General features: G+C 48.3%; 1 protein-coding gene across 2 annotated transcripts in view; it reads left to right on the top strand.

Moving 5' to 3' along the window:
* Positions 1–260: 260 nt before the first annotated feature.
* ABCG8 (ATP binding cassette subfamily G member 8) overlaps positions 261–14,062 on the top strand; it is a 43,788-nt gene continuing 29,986 nt past the window's right edge. For both annotated transcript variants that reach the window (XM_024242584.2, XM_024242583.2), the window contains exons 1-4: positions 261–323; positions 5,693–5,794; positions 7,354–7,510; positions 13,420–13,658. In XM_024242584.2, coding sequence (XP_024098352.2) covers positions 261–323; positions 5,693–5,794; positions 7,354–7,510; positions 13,420–13,658 — 561 coding nt within the window. The remainder of the gene's footprint in view (positions 324–5,692; positions 5,795–7,353; positions 7,511–13,419; positions 13,659–14,062) is intronic.

Genomic DNA, 14,062 nt, shown 5'->3' with positions numbered 1-14,062 from the left:
CCCTTGGGACAGCAGGACTGGGACTTGGCCACGGAGACCATTATCTGATGTACCTTTAGCCAGCGCGTCCTTATCTTGACAGTGGGCAGAACACACACGTTTGTAGGTGGGCTTGCCAGACAGGAATGCTGGGAGATACAGGCCCAGGGCAGGAGGCCGAGGTGTCCCTGCTCCAGGAAACAGAGTGAAGACACTGGCCCTGGCAGGCAGCAGCTGGGTCTAAGAGAGCTGCAGCCCAGGGGCACAGGCCTGTGGGCCCCATGGCTGGGAAGGCGGCAGAGGAGAGAGGGCTGCCGAAAGGGCCCACTCCCCAGGATGCCTCGGTGAGTGAGCGATGGGGAGTCGGCCCAGGCCTGGTGGGTGGGCAGGAGAAATCAAACCTTTCTCTCTTCCCTCAGGAGCCTTCTGTCCTAGCACCACCCGGACAGCAAGCAGTGTGAGGACATGGCCGCAGGACTGTTTCCTGCATGTCAAAGGGCTGAGGGGAACAGATTCAGGGTCCCAGAGGCCTCTGGGGTCACTTCCTGCCCTAAGAAACGCTCCTTTAGGGAAATGATGTTCTTATGTGTGATGTGGGACAATTTCACTTTTTCTTTCTTCTTTTCTTCTCTTTTCTTTTTTTTTTTTTTTGAGACAGAGTCTCGCTCTGTTGCCCAGGCTGGAGTGCAGTGGCATGATCTCGGCTCACTGCAAGCTCTGCCTCCTAGGTTCAAGTGATTCTCCTGCCTCAGCCTCCCAAGTAGCTGGGATTACAGGCACCTGCCACCACACCTGGCAAATTTTGTATTTTTTAGTAGAGACAGTGTTTCACCATGTTGGTCAGGCTCAAACTCCTGACATCAGGTTACCCACCCTCCTCGGCCTCCCTAAGTGCTGGGATTACAGGCATGAGCCACCGTGCCTGGCCAGTTTTGCTTTTTCCAAATGAGACTCCATCATAGAAACATGCTCACACATGCCAGGGACTCCACTGGTGTCTCCTCCACCCATGTGTCTGTCAGGTTGGTCTCGGTAGTGAAGTGATGGGTGAGACAGGGTGATAGATGGCTTTCGTGGGAACATCAGTATGTGTGGCTCTAGCAGGCGATCGTAAGGTCTGTGAGAAAGCTGGAAGGAGTAGAAGCAGCCAGGTGGCAGGAGGTGGAGGTATGTTTCCTTCCTTATTTTACCTGAGAAGTGTTTACTCAAGAAATAGCCTTTGACTGAAATCGGGATGTGGCAGGATTTGAAGCAGGAGGCTAAACTGGAAGACAGGCGAGAAGCAGATCCCTACTCCCACCACCTCACCCCATCCCACCTTTCCATCTTTGCCTGTTATGGGTAGGAGGGAGGAGAGAAAGACAAGCATGATCAAGGACTCCACACCCAATGGGGAAAACTACCTGGACTGGCCTTGAGTTTCCAGGACTTGGCTCGGCCAGACCCAAGGAGCCCACCATTTCTAGTCAGATCTGCAACCACCACACCTGACCAGCTCTGCTCTCTGAATACCCTGTGGGGCCCACCACTTTGGGAAATGTTTAAAGCCTGAATAGAATAGAAAGTCAGCGGGACTTTGGGAACACTTTCTGCCTGGGAGGGCTGACGATTCAGCCACCACAGCTTGAGAGGCAAAGAAATGCTAGGACCGCACCAGAAATGCACGCAGGCCCTGCCATTTCTGCTTCCCTTCTTTCCGATCCTGTCACTCCAGGTACCGAGTGAGGGTCTGCCCCTAACACCTGTGGGTCTTGGAACAAGAGGATGAGGGTCACATTTCCTATGTCTAGATATATAAAAGTCATCAGTCAAGCTATAAGAACAGTTAAATAAAATAGTTTCTATCCTCTTATCTTGACATATCTTCCTCACAACCTGAAAGGCCAGGTGTAAATTGAGAAATTCTAAGGCATCTTGGCTAGAATGTGCTGGTACAGGGGAGCCACTTCCAGCCCAAGCCACAACCTGTCCCCCTTTTCTGGCCCCCTCAGCTCCATCCCACTCCATGGGGCCCTCAACACCCTGGATGGTCACCCTCCTGCCTACCTGCATTGCAGCCCTGCCCTGCACAGACATGTACTTCTCTGGCCTAAAGGTACTCAGGAGGTTGGGCGTGGGAAGAGGTGTACAGACCCTGGGGATGGACTTGGGGCCATTTGCACAGAGAATTCTGGCATCTTGGGCACCTGGAGTGGCAAGTGCCCTTAACCCACAAACTCTTCATGCCATGGGCAGGAGCAGCGACAGAGAAGGACAAGAAAGACCCTGGCAGCAGGCAGAGCTGTGTGTGACCTAGGCTGAAAGTTTCGATAAAATTTCTTCAGCCAGGAACAAGTCCTGCGTGTCCCCTCGCCAACCCTCCAGCTGTGAGTGTCAGCACATCACTCGCCCCAGGGCACAGGCTCCTCATCTCAGAACTAGAAACATGTGCTCTGTGAGTTTCCTTCTTGCCTAGGCATCTGACTCAGGAATTCGATCAGAAGTTAATACAAGGAGAAATTACAATGTAGCCCAGCAGGAGCAGAGCTGGTTACCTACAAATAAACCTGCTTTTGCTTTTTTGGGTGTCACCTGTCAGAAATTCAAGTGATGTTCTGACAGTCGTACTGATTAAGATGTCAGCCGAATAGATGTTTAAGTATTTGAAAAATACAGAGAGTTTGTCAAAACCTCAGGAAGAGTCTAACAAATCCTTCCTGGGAGCCAAGGGAAATATTTTAAAATGGAACAGAGGTCGTCCCCAACCCAGGCATTATTTTTCTTCCTCCGAAAGATGAGCTGCCTGTGCAACTCCTGGAAGGCACAATCCCTCAATGGTGGGTGGAGTCAGGGCTGGCCCACGCCTGCCTTCCCAGCCCACAGTGAAGGGGCTTGGGGTGAGCCTTGGAACAAGGAACCAGGCACCTCTCCCCTTCCTCTTACCCAGTTTCTGCTCTGCCTCCTCTGTCTGCCAGCTCCCTCCCCTTCTCAAAGCACCGCACAGTGGAACCCAGTTGGGCTGCAGGTCACCTCCACACATCGCTCCAGACTCCAAATGTCTGACCTTGCTTCCTCAGCCCCTCCTCCATGCCTAAATCTGACCTGGGGATGTTTTGGCCAGCAGAAGTAATTTCTCAGCTCGTTTACATTGTCTAATATCCCTCCTGCAGATATTTGTTTTAAAACAACAACAGCAAGATGCATGTTAGCCCACATAAGTCTCTTAGCAATGGATAAGTTTTTTTTTTTTTTTTTTACAGTCTCATGCTGTGGCCCAGGCTGGAGTGCAGAGGCACAATCTCAGCTCCTTGCACCTCCACCTGCCAGGTTCAAGCGATTCTCCTGCCTCGGCCTCTCGAGTAGGGTAGCTGGGACTATAGGGGTGTGCCACCATGCCCGGCTAATTTTTTTTTTTTTTTGTATTTTTAGTACAGACAGGGTTTCACTGTTTTCGCCAAGCTGGTCTTGAACTGCTGGCCTCAGGTGATCTGCCCACCTCAGCTTCCCAAAGTGCTGGGATTACAGGCATGAGCCACTGTGCACAGCTGGCAATGGCTAAGATTTTTTGATGATTCAACAACAACAACAAAAATGGGACAATGAAGCAATGTGTACAGTGACAGTGGAGAGGGCGAGTAAGGGGTAAGGCCAAAGGGCTGATCTGCCAGGAGTCCAGCATCTGTCCGAGCTGCTTTCAATCTCCTCAGGAGCTTGGGGCACAGACCTTCTTACCTCCTCTCTCCCTCCTGCTTGGGGGCTTTGGCAGCTGGGGTTGAGGTGGGAATGGAACTCTGGAGTTCTACTCACTGGCTTGCTTTCTCAATTTGACAACATATTGTGAAATATCATACACAAATCAGCTTAAAGAACTCTCATGTACATACCACCAATTACCAAAAGCTCTGAAGCTTGATCCCCGCACTCCTACTGTGTCCCCTTTCTCCTTTCATCTCTCCCCGCTCCCCAAAGATGACCCCTCTCCTGAATTAGGTGTTTATCTTTCCCATTTTTTTTCTGTATAATTTTGGGTCTTTATGGTGATAATTCAAACATTAAGCAATGGAAACCACTTTCATCTGCTGTTTTTCATACTCTCCTAGAACTCTAGGGGTTCCCCACCGCACTCCTGCGGCATACCGTCACCGAATTTCTTTCCTTCCACCTCCACTGACCTGGAATGTTCTTTCCGAGGACTTCTGGCCCCCATCATTGCAGGGGTACTTTGACAAGAAGACTGCTGTATGTTGTTATTTTCACATAAGGCATAAGTCATGTTAGTTTCACCTACAGCATGTGTGTGCGTTGTGTACATAGTGAAAATAAACCCTGGTCAGATGCTTGAGGTCAGCCTCCCTCTCTGCCTGGTCTGTCTCGCTCCATCCTAATCACCAGTCTCACCTGCCAAAATCTAAGCTTTTCAACGGCCTTTTCATTGTCACATCCCAAATTCCAAGCCTGAAGGGTGTTCTGGGCTCCCCATAAGTGTTTGTTGGGTGCGTGGTTGATTGAAGGAATGTATGGTCTAAGAATGGTAGCTTGAGGAGGAAAGTCTATGGGAACTTGATAATGAAAGTGTACTTGTTCCTGCCTGACAGAAATGTAAGAACAATTGAATGCAGTAAAAAATGGAGGTCAGGCGAGGTGGTTCACCCCTGTAATCACAGCACTTTGGGAGGCTGAGGTGGGTGGATCACTTGAGCCCAGGAGTTTGAGACCAACATGGCGAAACCCTGTCTCTACAAAAAATACAAAAATTAGCTGGGTGTGGTGGGGAGGCTGAGGTGGGAGGATTGCTTGAGCCTGAGAGGTTGAGGATGCAGTGAGCTATGATCGTGTCACTGCACTCCATCCTGGGTGATAGAGCAAGACCCAATCCAAAGAAAAAGAAATGGTGGAGGACTTCCTAGTTGCTTCTTTGTTTGGGCCTCAATTATTTAAATGATTGAATTGTCAAAATAGGAGGAATGGAGATCTGCAGATGGTTAATACCATTCAAAGGTATCAGCTGACACCATGAAACACTGATTTTTTAATGTACATTCAAATATACCACCACTTCGACAATAACAACAACATGATGATGATGATGATGAGAGGGACTTCCTTTCAAAGCTCCCAGCAGCATTTTCAATCACTATGTTGCATGAACTCCTCATCAAAATCAGATATGAGGAGAAGTATGCCAGATGTTAGTGAGGACTAAGATTTTGGTTAGAACTTTTCTCAGGGTGGTGTCTTCATGAATATTGGGCATTAACTCTCAACAGCTGCTTCCCTCTCACATGCTGCATGTGTCATGTCTGTTTGGCATCAGGAGATATTAAGCCAGCTGCAGGGAAGAGAAAGTTAAAGGCAAAGGGTTTGCCCACTCCAGTCAGGTCTTCTCAGAGCACAGAGGTTTGTTTATAGAACTCTCTCCAGTCCAGAGTCTGGGTCTCTTTACCAGAAGCTGCTTGGCTTCAGGCTCCACCAGCCTGAGGTTGAGGATCTCTGGGAAGGTGCCCTGGGAGAAGCTCCGAACCTCTCTCTGAAGGGAAGAGGAGATGGGCCCTTGTCAGCACTCCTATTTTCCCAAAGCCCCGAGGTTCCGCCTGTGCAATCCCATCTGTTGCCAATTTGAGGTTTAACCACGTCGGTTCTAAGAAGTTGCTCTCACCTGTTGGTTTCCTCCTTGTCTTCTCCTATGTTCTCAGCAGCTTCTAAAGGAGCCCCTCACCTGTCCTGTCTCCCACAGGGCCTCCAGGATAGATTGTTCTCCTCTGAAAGTGACAACAGCCTGTACTTCACCTACAGTGGCCAGCCCAACACCCTGGAGGTCAGAGACCTCAACTACCAGGTAGAGGCATGCTGGGTTCAAGGGGAGAGGAGCAGGCAGGGATAGCCAGGAAATTCCCCAGGTGGAAATAAAAGGGTGGGCCCACCTTGCAGGCCCTCCGCCCCCAAGGACAGAGTCCAGTCCACACTGATGCCTCACGTGTCAGGTGCAATAGGTGTCATCAATGGCATATATCAGAGCTGGAGGTTGAGAGGCTTGAAAAGAGAATGAAACTGTTGTATAAACATAAAACAAAATGCATGAACCTATAGAAAAATGTCTCTGGGACTCTTTTTAAACTATATCTTGAAATAACTTTAGATTTTGGAAAAAATTGCAAAAATAACACAGTGTTTCCATATACCCATCGTCCAGCTTCCCCTAATGTTAACATCTTGCATACCCATAGTATAATTATGAACACTAAGAGATGAACAATGTACAATGCTATTAACTACAGACTTTATTCAGATTTCATCAGTTTATATATATATGTGTGTGTGTGTATATATATATATATATATATATATTTTTTTTTTTAATGTGCTATCCCTGGAGCTTATAAAACATCCAGAGTGCAGAGACAACGACTGACCTTTCAGAGGCACCCAGGAACCCCCTGGTCAGATTCAAGGATCCATATTCCCACACCTCCCCAGGGACCCAGATGGGACATGGTGGGGCCTGGGATGGTGAACTTCAGAGGCCTGAGTCTGGCTTCCTGTGGGTGTGAGTTGGGACAAGCCAATGAGCCTTTCTCTGCTCTGCCACTTACCAGCTGTGTGACCTTGAGCAAGTTACTTAACTGCCCTGAGCCTCATCTGTAAAACAAGGATTCTGATCGTATCTGTGTTATAGGTTTGCAATGAGGATTGAATAAGGTGATGGATGTTAAGTGATTAACACAATGTCTTGCACATAGTAAACATTTGATAAATTATTAGTAAATTACTAGTATCAAGTGAAGACATTTTGCTTCGTGTTTTATTTTTATTTCTGTACCAGTATTGCACATGATTTTCTTTTTTCTTTTTTTTTTTTCTTTTTTTGAGATGGAGTCTCACTCTGTCACCCAGGCTGGGATGCAGTGGTGCAATCTTGGCTCACTGCAATCTCGGCTCACTGCAATCTCCGCCTCCCAAATTCAAGTGATTCTCCTGCCTCAGCCTCCCTAGTAGCTGGGATTACAGGCACCCCCCACCACGCCTGGCTAATTTTTGTATTTTTAGTAGAGACGGGGTTTTACCATGTTGGCCAGGCTGGTCTGGAACTCCTGACCTCAGGTGATCCACTTGCCTCAGCCTTCCAAATTGCGGAGATTATAGACATGAGCCACCATGCCCAGCCTGTACGTGCTTTTCATTCTTCTTATCTTCAGACCTGGAAACAGCAGCTATAGGTTCTCAGCATGGGTCCCACTTCCGCGTTTGGTAGAACCTGGGTTGGGGCTTATTGTGTATAGGTGAGGACATATCCTCTGTGGAGAGGGGCCACCTGGGGAATGAAGATGCTGAACAGAAGTTGTTGAAGCCCTCTGAACCATTCAGCTCTCTAAGGAAACTTCTGATATCTCCCCACAGGTGGACCTGGCCTCTCAGGTCCCTTGGTTTGAGCACCTGGCTCAGTTCAAGATGCCCTGGACATCTCCCAGCCGCCAGAATTCTTGTGAGCTGGGCATCCAGAACCTAAGCTTCAAAGTGAGAAGTGGGCAGATGCTGGCCATCATAGGGAGCTCAGGTACCGGAAAGGCAAATCGCTGGGCAATGGTTTCTCTCTTGGGACGCAGAATGGTCCTTTGGACAAATGGATGCTTCTTATGGAGCTCTTTGCTGACTAGTAGAATAATACAGCAGAATGGTTGAGAGCACAGGTTCTGGGTCAGACAGACCTGGGCTCAAATCCTGGCTCCTCCATTTGCTGGCTTGAGGGTAGGTGCTGTTGTTAAGAGTCACGAGTGCACCTCTTGTCCACCCGAGGCTGTGGCCAGAGCATCTGACTTTGGCTAACACCTGGACGGAGATATCAGCAAACAGCTTCAACATGTAATGTTCTTTTCAGACTCCTCCAGCCATGAGGGGCATTGGTTCAGGTTGTTCCTCCACAATCACATTCTGATTATGGCCAGACAACCCCTGCCACACTCTCACCTCTCAGACAGCCTCTCCAGCGTCTTACTTAGCACAACTTTCACTCGTCTGCAAAGAGCCAGGTTCTTGGAGTGCCTCAAATTGTCATTTCCATGGCCAAATTTAAAACGAGAGAATGTATAAGCTGAAAGGGGGCTTGGGGAACAGAGGTCATTCTCATCATGTTCCACCTTTCTTTCTCCCTACCAGTTTGGAAGCATTTTCAGAGGAAGGTGTTCAAATTCCCTACTCCTCAGTGTGTCTAGAGTATCCTCCTGCGCGCTCACACACACACATACACACACACACACACACACACACTCCCCTCCATTTGATAGATGAGGAGACTCAAATCCAGAGAAATTGAGGGATTCTCGTAAGGACATATATTTAATGCAGAGCTAGAACTAGAACTTTGGTTTCATCATTCTCGGATCAAGGCATTTCTCCCTGGGACACCCTTACATAGTGTTGGAGAGAGCATTTTATATCTTTTAATTAATCATTTCCAGAGGTAGAGATTACTCAATTTTTTAAACATTCTGCTCCAAACTTTTACACCCATCTGGTAGATAAGTTCTGTTTAATGTATAACCAAAGATCAAATGAAATCTTATGTATAAATGCACTTTGTAACTGAAACAGCATCACAGTCATGAAGTCCCTCTCACTCTGTCCCTGTCCCTGCAATCCTGACCTAGATAAGAAAAAAGTAGATCCCGGCCGGGCGCAGTGGCTCACACCTGTAATCCCAGCACTTTGGGAGGCCGAGGCGGGCAGATCACGAGATCAGGAGATGGAGACCATCCTGGCTAACACAGTGAAACCCCGTCTCTACTAAAAATACAAAAAATTAGCTGGGCGTCGTGGTGGGTGCCTGTAGTCCCAGCTACTTGGGAGGTTGAGGCAGGAGAATGGCGTGAACCTGGGAGGTGGAGCTTGCAGTGAGACGAGATCACGCCACTGCACTCCAGCCTGGGCAACAGAGTGAGACTCCGTCTCAAAAAACAAAACAAAAAGAAAAAAGAAAAGAAAAAAGCAGATCCCTCATGGGCCCACTATTGTATTTTTATTTATAACATCTAGTAGTGTTTCTTGTTATATCTGCCTTCTCTTCCTGAATCCAGCATCTAGGGGACACGTGAGTCTTAGGGTCATCATGGTTAACACTTTACACATACGACCCTCTAGCTGTCAGTATCCCTGATTTGTGGTTGAGGAAAGTTCAGAAAGGCTGAGCAAGAATTATATTGAATATTTGGGAGGTTGAGGCAGGAGGACTGCTTGAGGCCAGGAGTTCAAGACTAGCCTGAGCGACATAGGGAGGAGACTCCATCACGAAAATAATTTTTCTTAATTTAAAAAATTAGCTGGGCATAGTGCCATGCCCCTGTAATCCCAGCTACTCAGGAGGAGTGCTTGAGCCAGGAGTTCAAAACTGAAGTGAGCTATGATTGTGTCACTGCACTCCAGCCTGGGCAACAGAGCACAATCCCGTCTCTTAGAAAGGAATGAATAAATTACATTGAATAGTCTCCTTTTTTTTTTGTTTTTTAATTGGTTTGGTTTGGTTTTGTTTTTTTGAGACAGTCTCGCTCTGTCGCCTAGGCTGGATTGCAGTGGTGTGATCTCGGCTTACTGCAACCCCCGCCTCCTGGGTTCAAGCGAGTCTCATGTCTCAGCCTCCCAAGTAGCTGGGATTACAGGTGGGTGCCACTATGACTGGCTAATTTTTTTTTTGTATTTTTTGTAGAGATGTGGTTTTGCCATGGTGGCCAGGCTGATCTCCAACTCCTGGCCTCAGGTGATCTGCTTGCCTTGGCCTCCCAAAGTGCTGGGATTACAGGTGTGAGTCACTGCACCCAGCATCTCCTGGTTGTTTATAGATTCAGTGTTGTTTGGCTTCAGGTTTACTTGTCTGTGTAAAAAAAAAAACAAAAACAAAAAACAAAACAACAACAAAAAACTTTAGACAAATAAATAGTAGAGTTATCTGAGCAAATAATGAATCTGGCAGCATTCAAAAACAGGACCAGTTCAGAGGCTTCCCCAAGCAATTTGGTCAGGCAGTATTTATAGACAGAAAAAGGAAATGCCCTACAGAAATAGCTGATTGGTTACAGTTTGGTGTTCACCTTATTTATTTGAGGGTGATGTGATCAGGTGTTGGGTATGGACAGGATCTCATTTGTCGGTAGCCTGTGATTGGCTGATGCTTGACTGCCATGATTGGCTGAGACTCAGCAACTTGTCTCAGCCAGTCTCTGTCTTAATATACTGCTAAGATAAGTTGCAGTTTGTTTACATACTAAGTTTGCTTGCAGTTTGCTCTGTGGGAACTCAAAGTATGCAGGCAGTCTCAGGCCAAATTTAGTTTAACTGAGCAGCTGAAATTATTAAAATGATTTATTAGAAAGGTTCATCAACTACACTTCCTACGACTTTTACTGCCATCCCCCTCTCCCCACGCTCCACACACGCACAAAAGAACGCTGGCCATAATTTTTAAAATATAAAGAAAACAGCCAGGCTGGGCACGGTGGCTCATGCCTGTAATCCCAGCACTTTGGGAGGCTGAGGCAGGTGGATCACCTGAGGTCAGGAGTTTGAGACCAGTCTGGCCAACATGGTGAAACCCTGTCTCTACTAAAAAAAAAATACAAAAAATTAGCTGGGTGTGGTGGCACATGCCTGTAATCCCAGCTACTCGGGAGGCTGAGGTGGGAGAATCGCTTGAACCCTGGAGGTGGAAGTTGCAGTGAGCTGAGATTGCACCATTGCACTCCAGCCTGGGCAGCAAGAGCAAAACACTGTCTAAAAAAAAAAAAAAAGAAAGAAAGAAAGAAAGAAAACAGCCCTAGGCATTTTAGTTTCTTTTATACTCTCAACAATGCCAAAAGTGGTTTCCAATTGATGAGTTTATTGATTTGGAGATTCCAGCCATTGAATAAGGGTCTTGAATGCCAGTGGGTGTTTTGTCTTAGTTCATGGAGGGTGTGTTAGTCCGTTTTCACACTGCTCTAAAGAACTACCTGAGACTGAGTAACTTATAAAGAAAAGAGGTTTAATTGACTCAGAGTTCCTCATGGCTGGGGAGCCCTCAGGAAACTTACAATCATGGTGGAAGGCAAAGGGGAAGCAAGGCACATCTTACATGGTGGCAGGAGAGAAGAGTGAGGGGAGGAACTGCCAAACACTTTTAAACCATCAGATCTCATGAGAACTCACTCACTATCATGAGAACAGCATAGAGGAAATCTACCTTTATGATCCAGTCATCTCCCACCAGGTCCTTCCCTTGACACACGGGGATTATAATTTCAGATGAGATCCTGGTGGGGACACAGAGCCAAACCATATCAGAGTCTCCCCAGATGCCACAGGCATCCTCCATTGGAAGGCTCCCCACCGCTCTCACAAAGTTTTGCTCAGAAAACGTGGCCTTCCTGCTTTCTGAGTGGGAATCTGTGGTCCCTGTGAATGTTGGTGAAGTCCTCTGTGCCCCCGGAGCCTGGTTCTGAAACTTCTCTCCCAGGTTTCTCTCCTGGCTATTTTGCTCCACTCATGTTCTCAGGGATCTTAAATGAGGTACACCCAGAGGTAGCGCACAGGCCCCCTCTACCCTGAGAGCCTCTGCACAGTAACCAGAAAGATCATGTGGGGAAGCTTTTTGGTTTTTGGGGTTAGCACTAGGTGCTGTGGGGCTTCCTGCAAGAAGCACATAGTGTGTAGCAGGAAGGACTTATCACATATGTATTGGCTCAACATGTGACAAGTCTGTTTGAACACAACTTGGAAAACTTGCTCTCCAAAAGGAATATACAGTAAGGAAATCAAAACTCCATCTGGGGCCGGGCCCCGTGGCTCACGTCTGTAATCCCAGCACTTTGAGAGGCCAAGGCAGGCGGATCACCTGAGGTCAGGAGTTCGAGACCAGCCTGGCCAACATGGTGAAACCCCGTCTCTGCTAAAAATACAAAAATTAGCTGGGTGTGGTGGCGGGTGTGGTGGCGGGCACGGTGGCAGGTGCCTGTAATCCCAGCTACTCAGGAGGCTAAGGCAGGAGAATCTCTTGAACCTGGATGGCAGAGGCTGCAGTGAGCTGAGATCACGCCACCTCACTCCAGCCTGGGCCACAGAGGGAGACCCCATCTCCAAAACAAACAAGCAAACAAGCAGAAAACACTCCATCTGCGGGAGTGGAAAGAGCTCGTTCCTAGCTCTATGGTAGGAAGATGTTCTGAGCCTGAGCCCAATCTGCATTCACAGCTTGAACAGCTGTCACAGACAGAGCCTCACGGAAAGCTTTTGGAAACTAGATCCAATCTGATGCTTACTTTCTCAAATCAATAATAATTAGTACATCATTCAGAAGAGGGTGCTGTTAACTTGAGTGCAATGAATCTTTTTTTAACTTTTATTTTAGGTTTGGGGATCCACAGGTAGGTTCGTTATATAGGCAACTAGTGTCACGGGGTTTTGTTGTACAGATTATTTAATCACCCAGGTACTAAGCTTTGTACCCAAGTGTTTTTTCCTGCTCTCCCTCCTCCCATCCTCCACCCTCAGTTAGGTGAATCTTTTTTAAAAAAAGAGAATTAAAAATACCACTGATGCACTTTGGGAGGCCGAGGCGGGTAGATCACCTGAGGTCAGGAGTTCAAGACCAGCCTGGCCAACATGGCGAAACCCTGTCTCTACTAAAAATACAAAAATTAGCCAGGCAGGGTAGCGCCTGTAATCCCAGCTACTCAGGAGGCTGAGGCAGGAGAATTGCTTGAACTCGGGAGGCAGAGATTGCAGTGAGCTGAGATCACGCCATTGCACTCCAGCCTGGGCAGCAGAGTGGGACTCTGTCTCAAAAAAAAAAAAAAAAAGAAAAAGAAAAGAAAAAGTAAAAATACCACTGATGAAAAGAAGAGAGATGGGTGTAGATACAGTCAGAACATATATGCATACTGTGCTGTAGTTTTAAATTGTTTCCACTTCTATTATTTCTCAAGATAGATTTGGTTTTGCATTTTTAAAAGACACTCTATAAATGCTCCAAATTAGTCCTCACAAAGCCAGCTTCTGAGCCAACCGACATTGAATAATGAGACATTGCTGGCATGTTTGCCAGCCAAAAATAGTTATGTTAACACCAGCCTGGCTTGGGGAGAAAGGGCCTTGGTTGGTGGCAGAAGGGGAGAAATGCTCCAGGCACCAGCTGGCCTTGTGGCATCTAGGACTCTAGCCTTCTCCTGTCAGGCCACCACTGGCTGGCCTGGCCTGAACCCCCAGCACCATCATGCCTCAGCCCCACAGGGGTGCTCACATTGGCTGCAGACAGAAGGCTTGGAGCTCCATGTCCTGGGCCCACCCCATCTAGGTCCAGGGACTATGCCACCTCTCTAAGGGCTGGTCACATCTGCATGGACAGAGTAGTCCAGGGTCCTGGAGAATGTATGGGGAGCAGTGGCTGACAGGCTGGCCCCCACAGAAGCTCAGCTCTCAGGGATATCTCTGGTGGCTTTGCAGGTTGTGGGAGAGCCTCCTTGCTGGACGTGATCACTGGCCGAGATCACGGCGGCAAGATCAAGTCAGGCCAGATCTGGATCAACGGGCAGCCCAGCTCGCCTCAGCTGGTGAGGAAGTGCGTGGCCCACGTGCGCCAGCACGACCAGCTGCTCCCCAACTTGACCGTGCGAGAGACCTTGGCCTTCATTGCCCAGATGCGGCTGCCCAGAACCTTCTCCCAGGCCCAGCGTGACAAAAGGGTAACTAACTGGCCCCAGTGGTGACCCCCAGGTCCAAGAAGCCACAGTGTCCATGCCCCGCTCCTCCCCTGCTGCCTTGCCTCAGGACCCAGCCACAGGTCGAGTTTGAACAACTCAGCTTGCTGTCCACCAGCCCTGGGCTGCAGCCCACCCTCCACCCTCCTTTCAAACCCCACAGCCTGCCAGAAGCTAGCTCAGCCCATTGGTTCCCTTCACTGCACTTGTCAAGATGTGGGATGAGTGTATTTGTTTGTGTGTTTTCTGGGCCTCCATGTGGGTAGAGAGCCATGGTCCCCAGTACACGGCCATGTTCCTAACACAGGGCACCGTGCCCGGCACGTCGAGGCCACTCGGGACCTGTGGAAAGAATCAGGGGAACCAATGTTGCAGCTTGGAACTCAAGT

This window comes from Pongo abelii, chromosome 12 (genome assembly GCF_028885655.2).
Source record: "Pongo abelii isolate AG06213 chromosome 12, NHGRI_mPonAbe1-v2.0_pri, whole genome shotgun sequence".
In the NCBI taxonomy this organism is placed as follows: domain Eukaryota; kingdom Metazoa; phylum Chordata; class Mammalia; order Primates; family Hominidae; genus Pongo; species Pongo abelii.
Note: the sequence above shows the minus strand (reverse complement) of the source record. Positions and strands in the feature narration are given on the sequence as shown.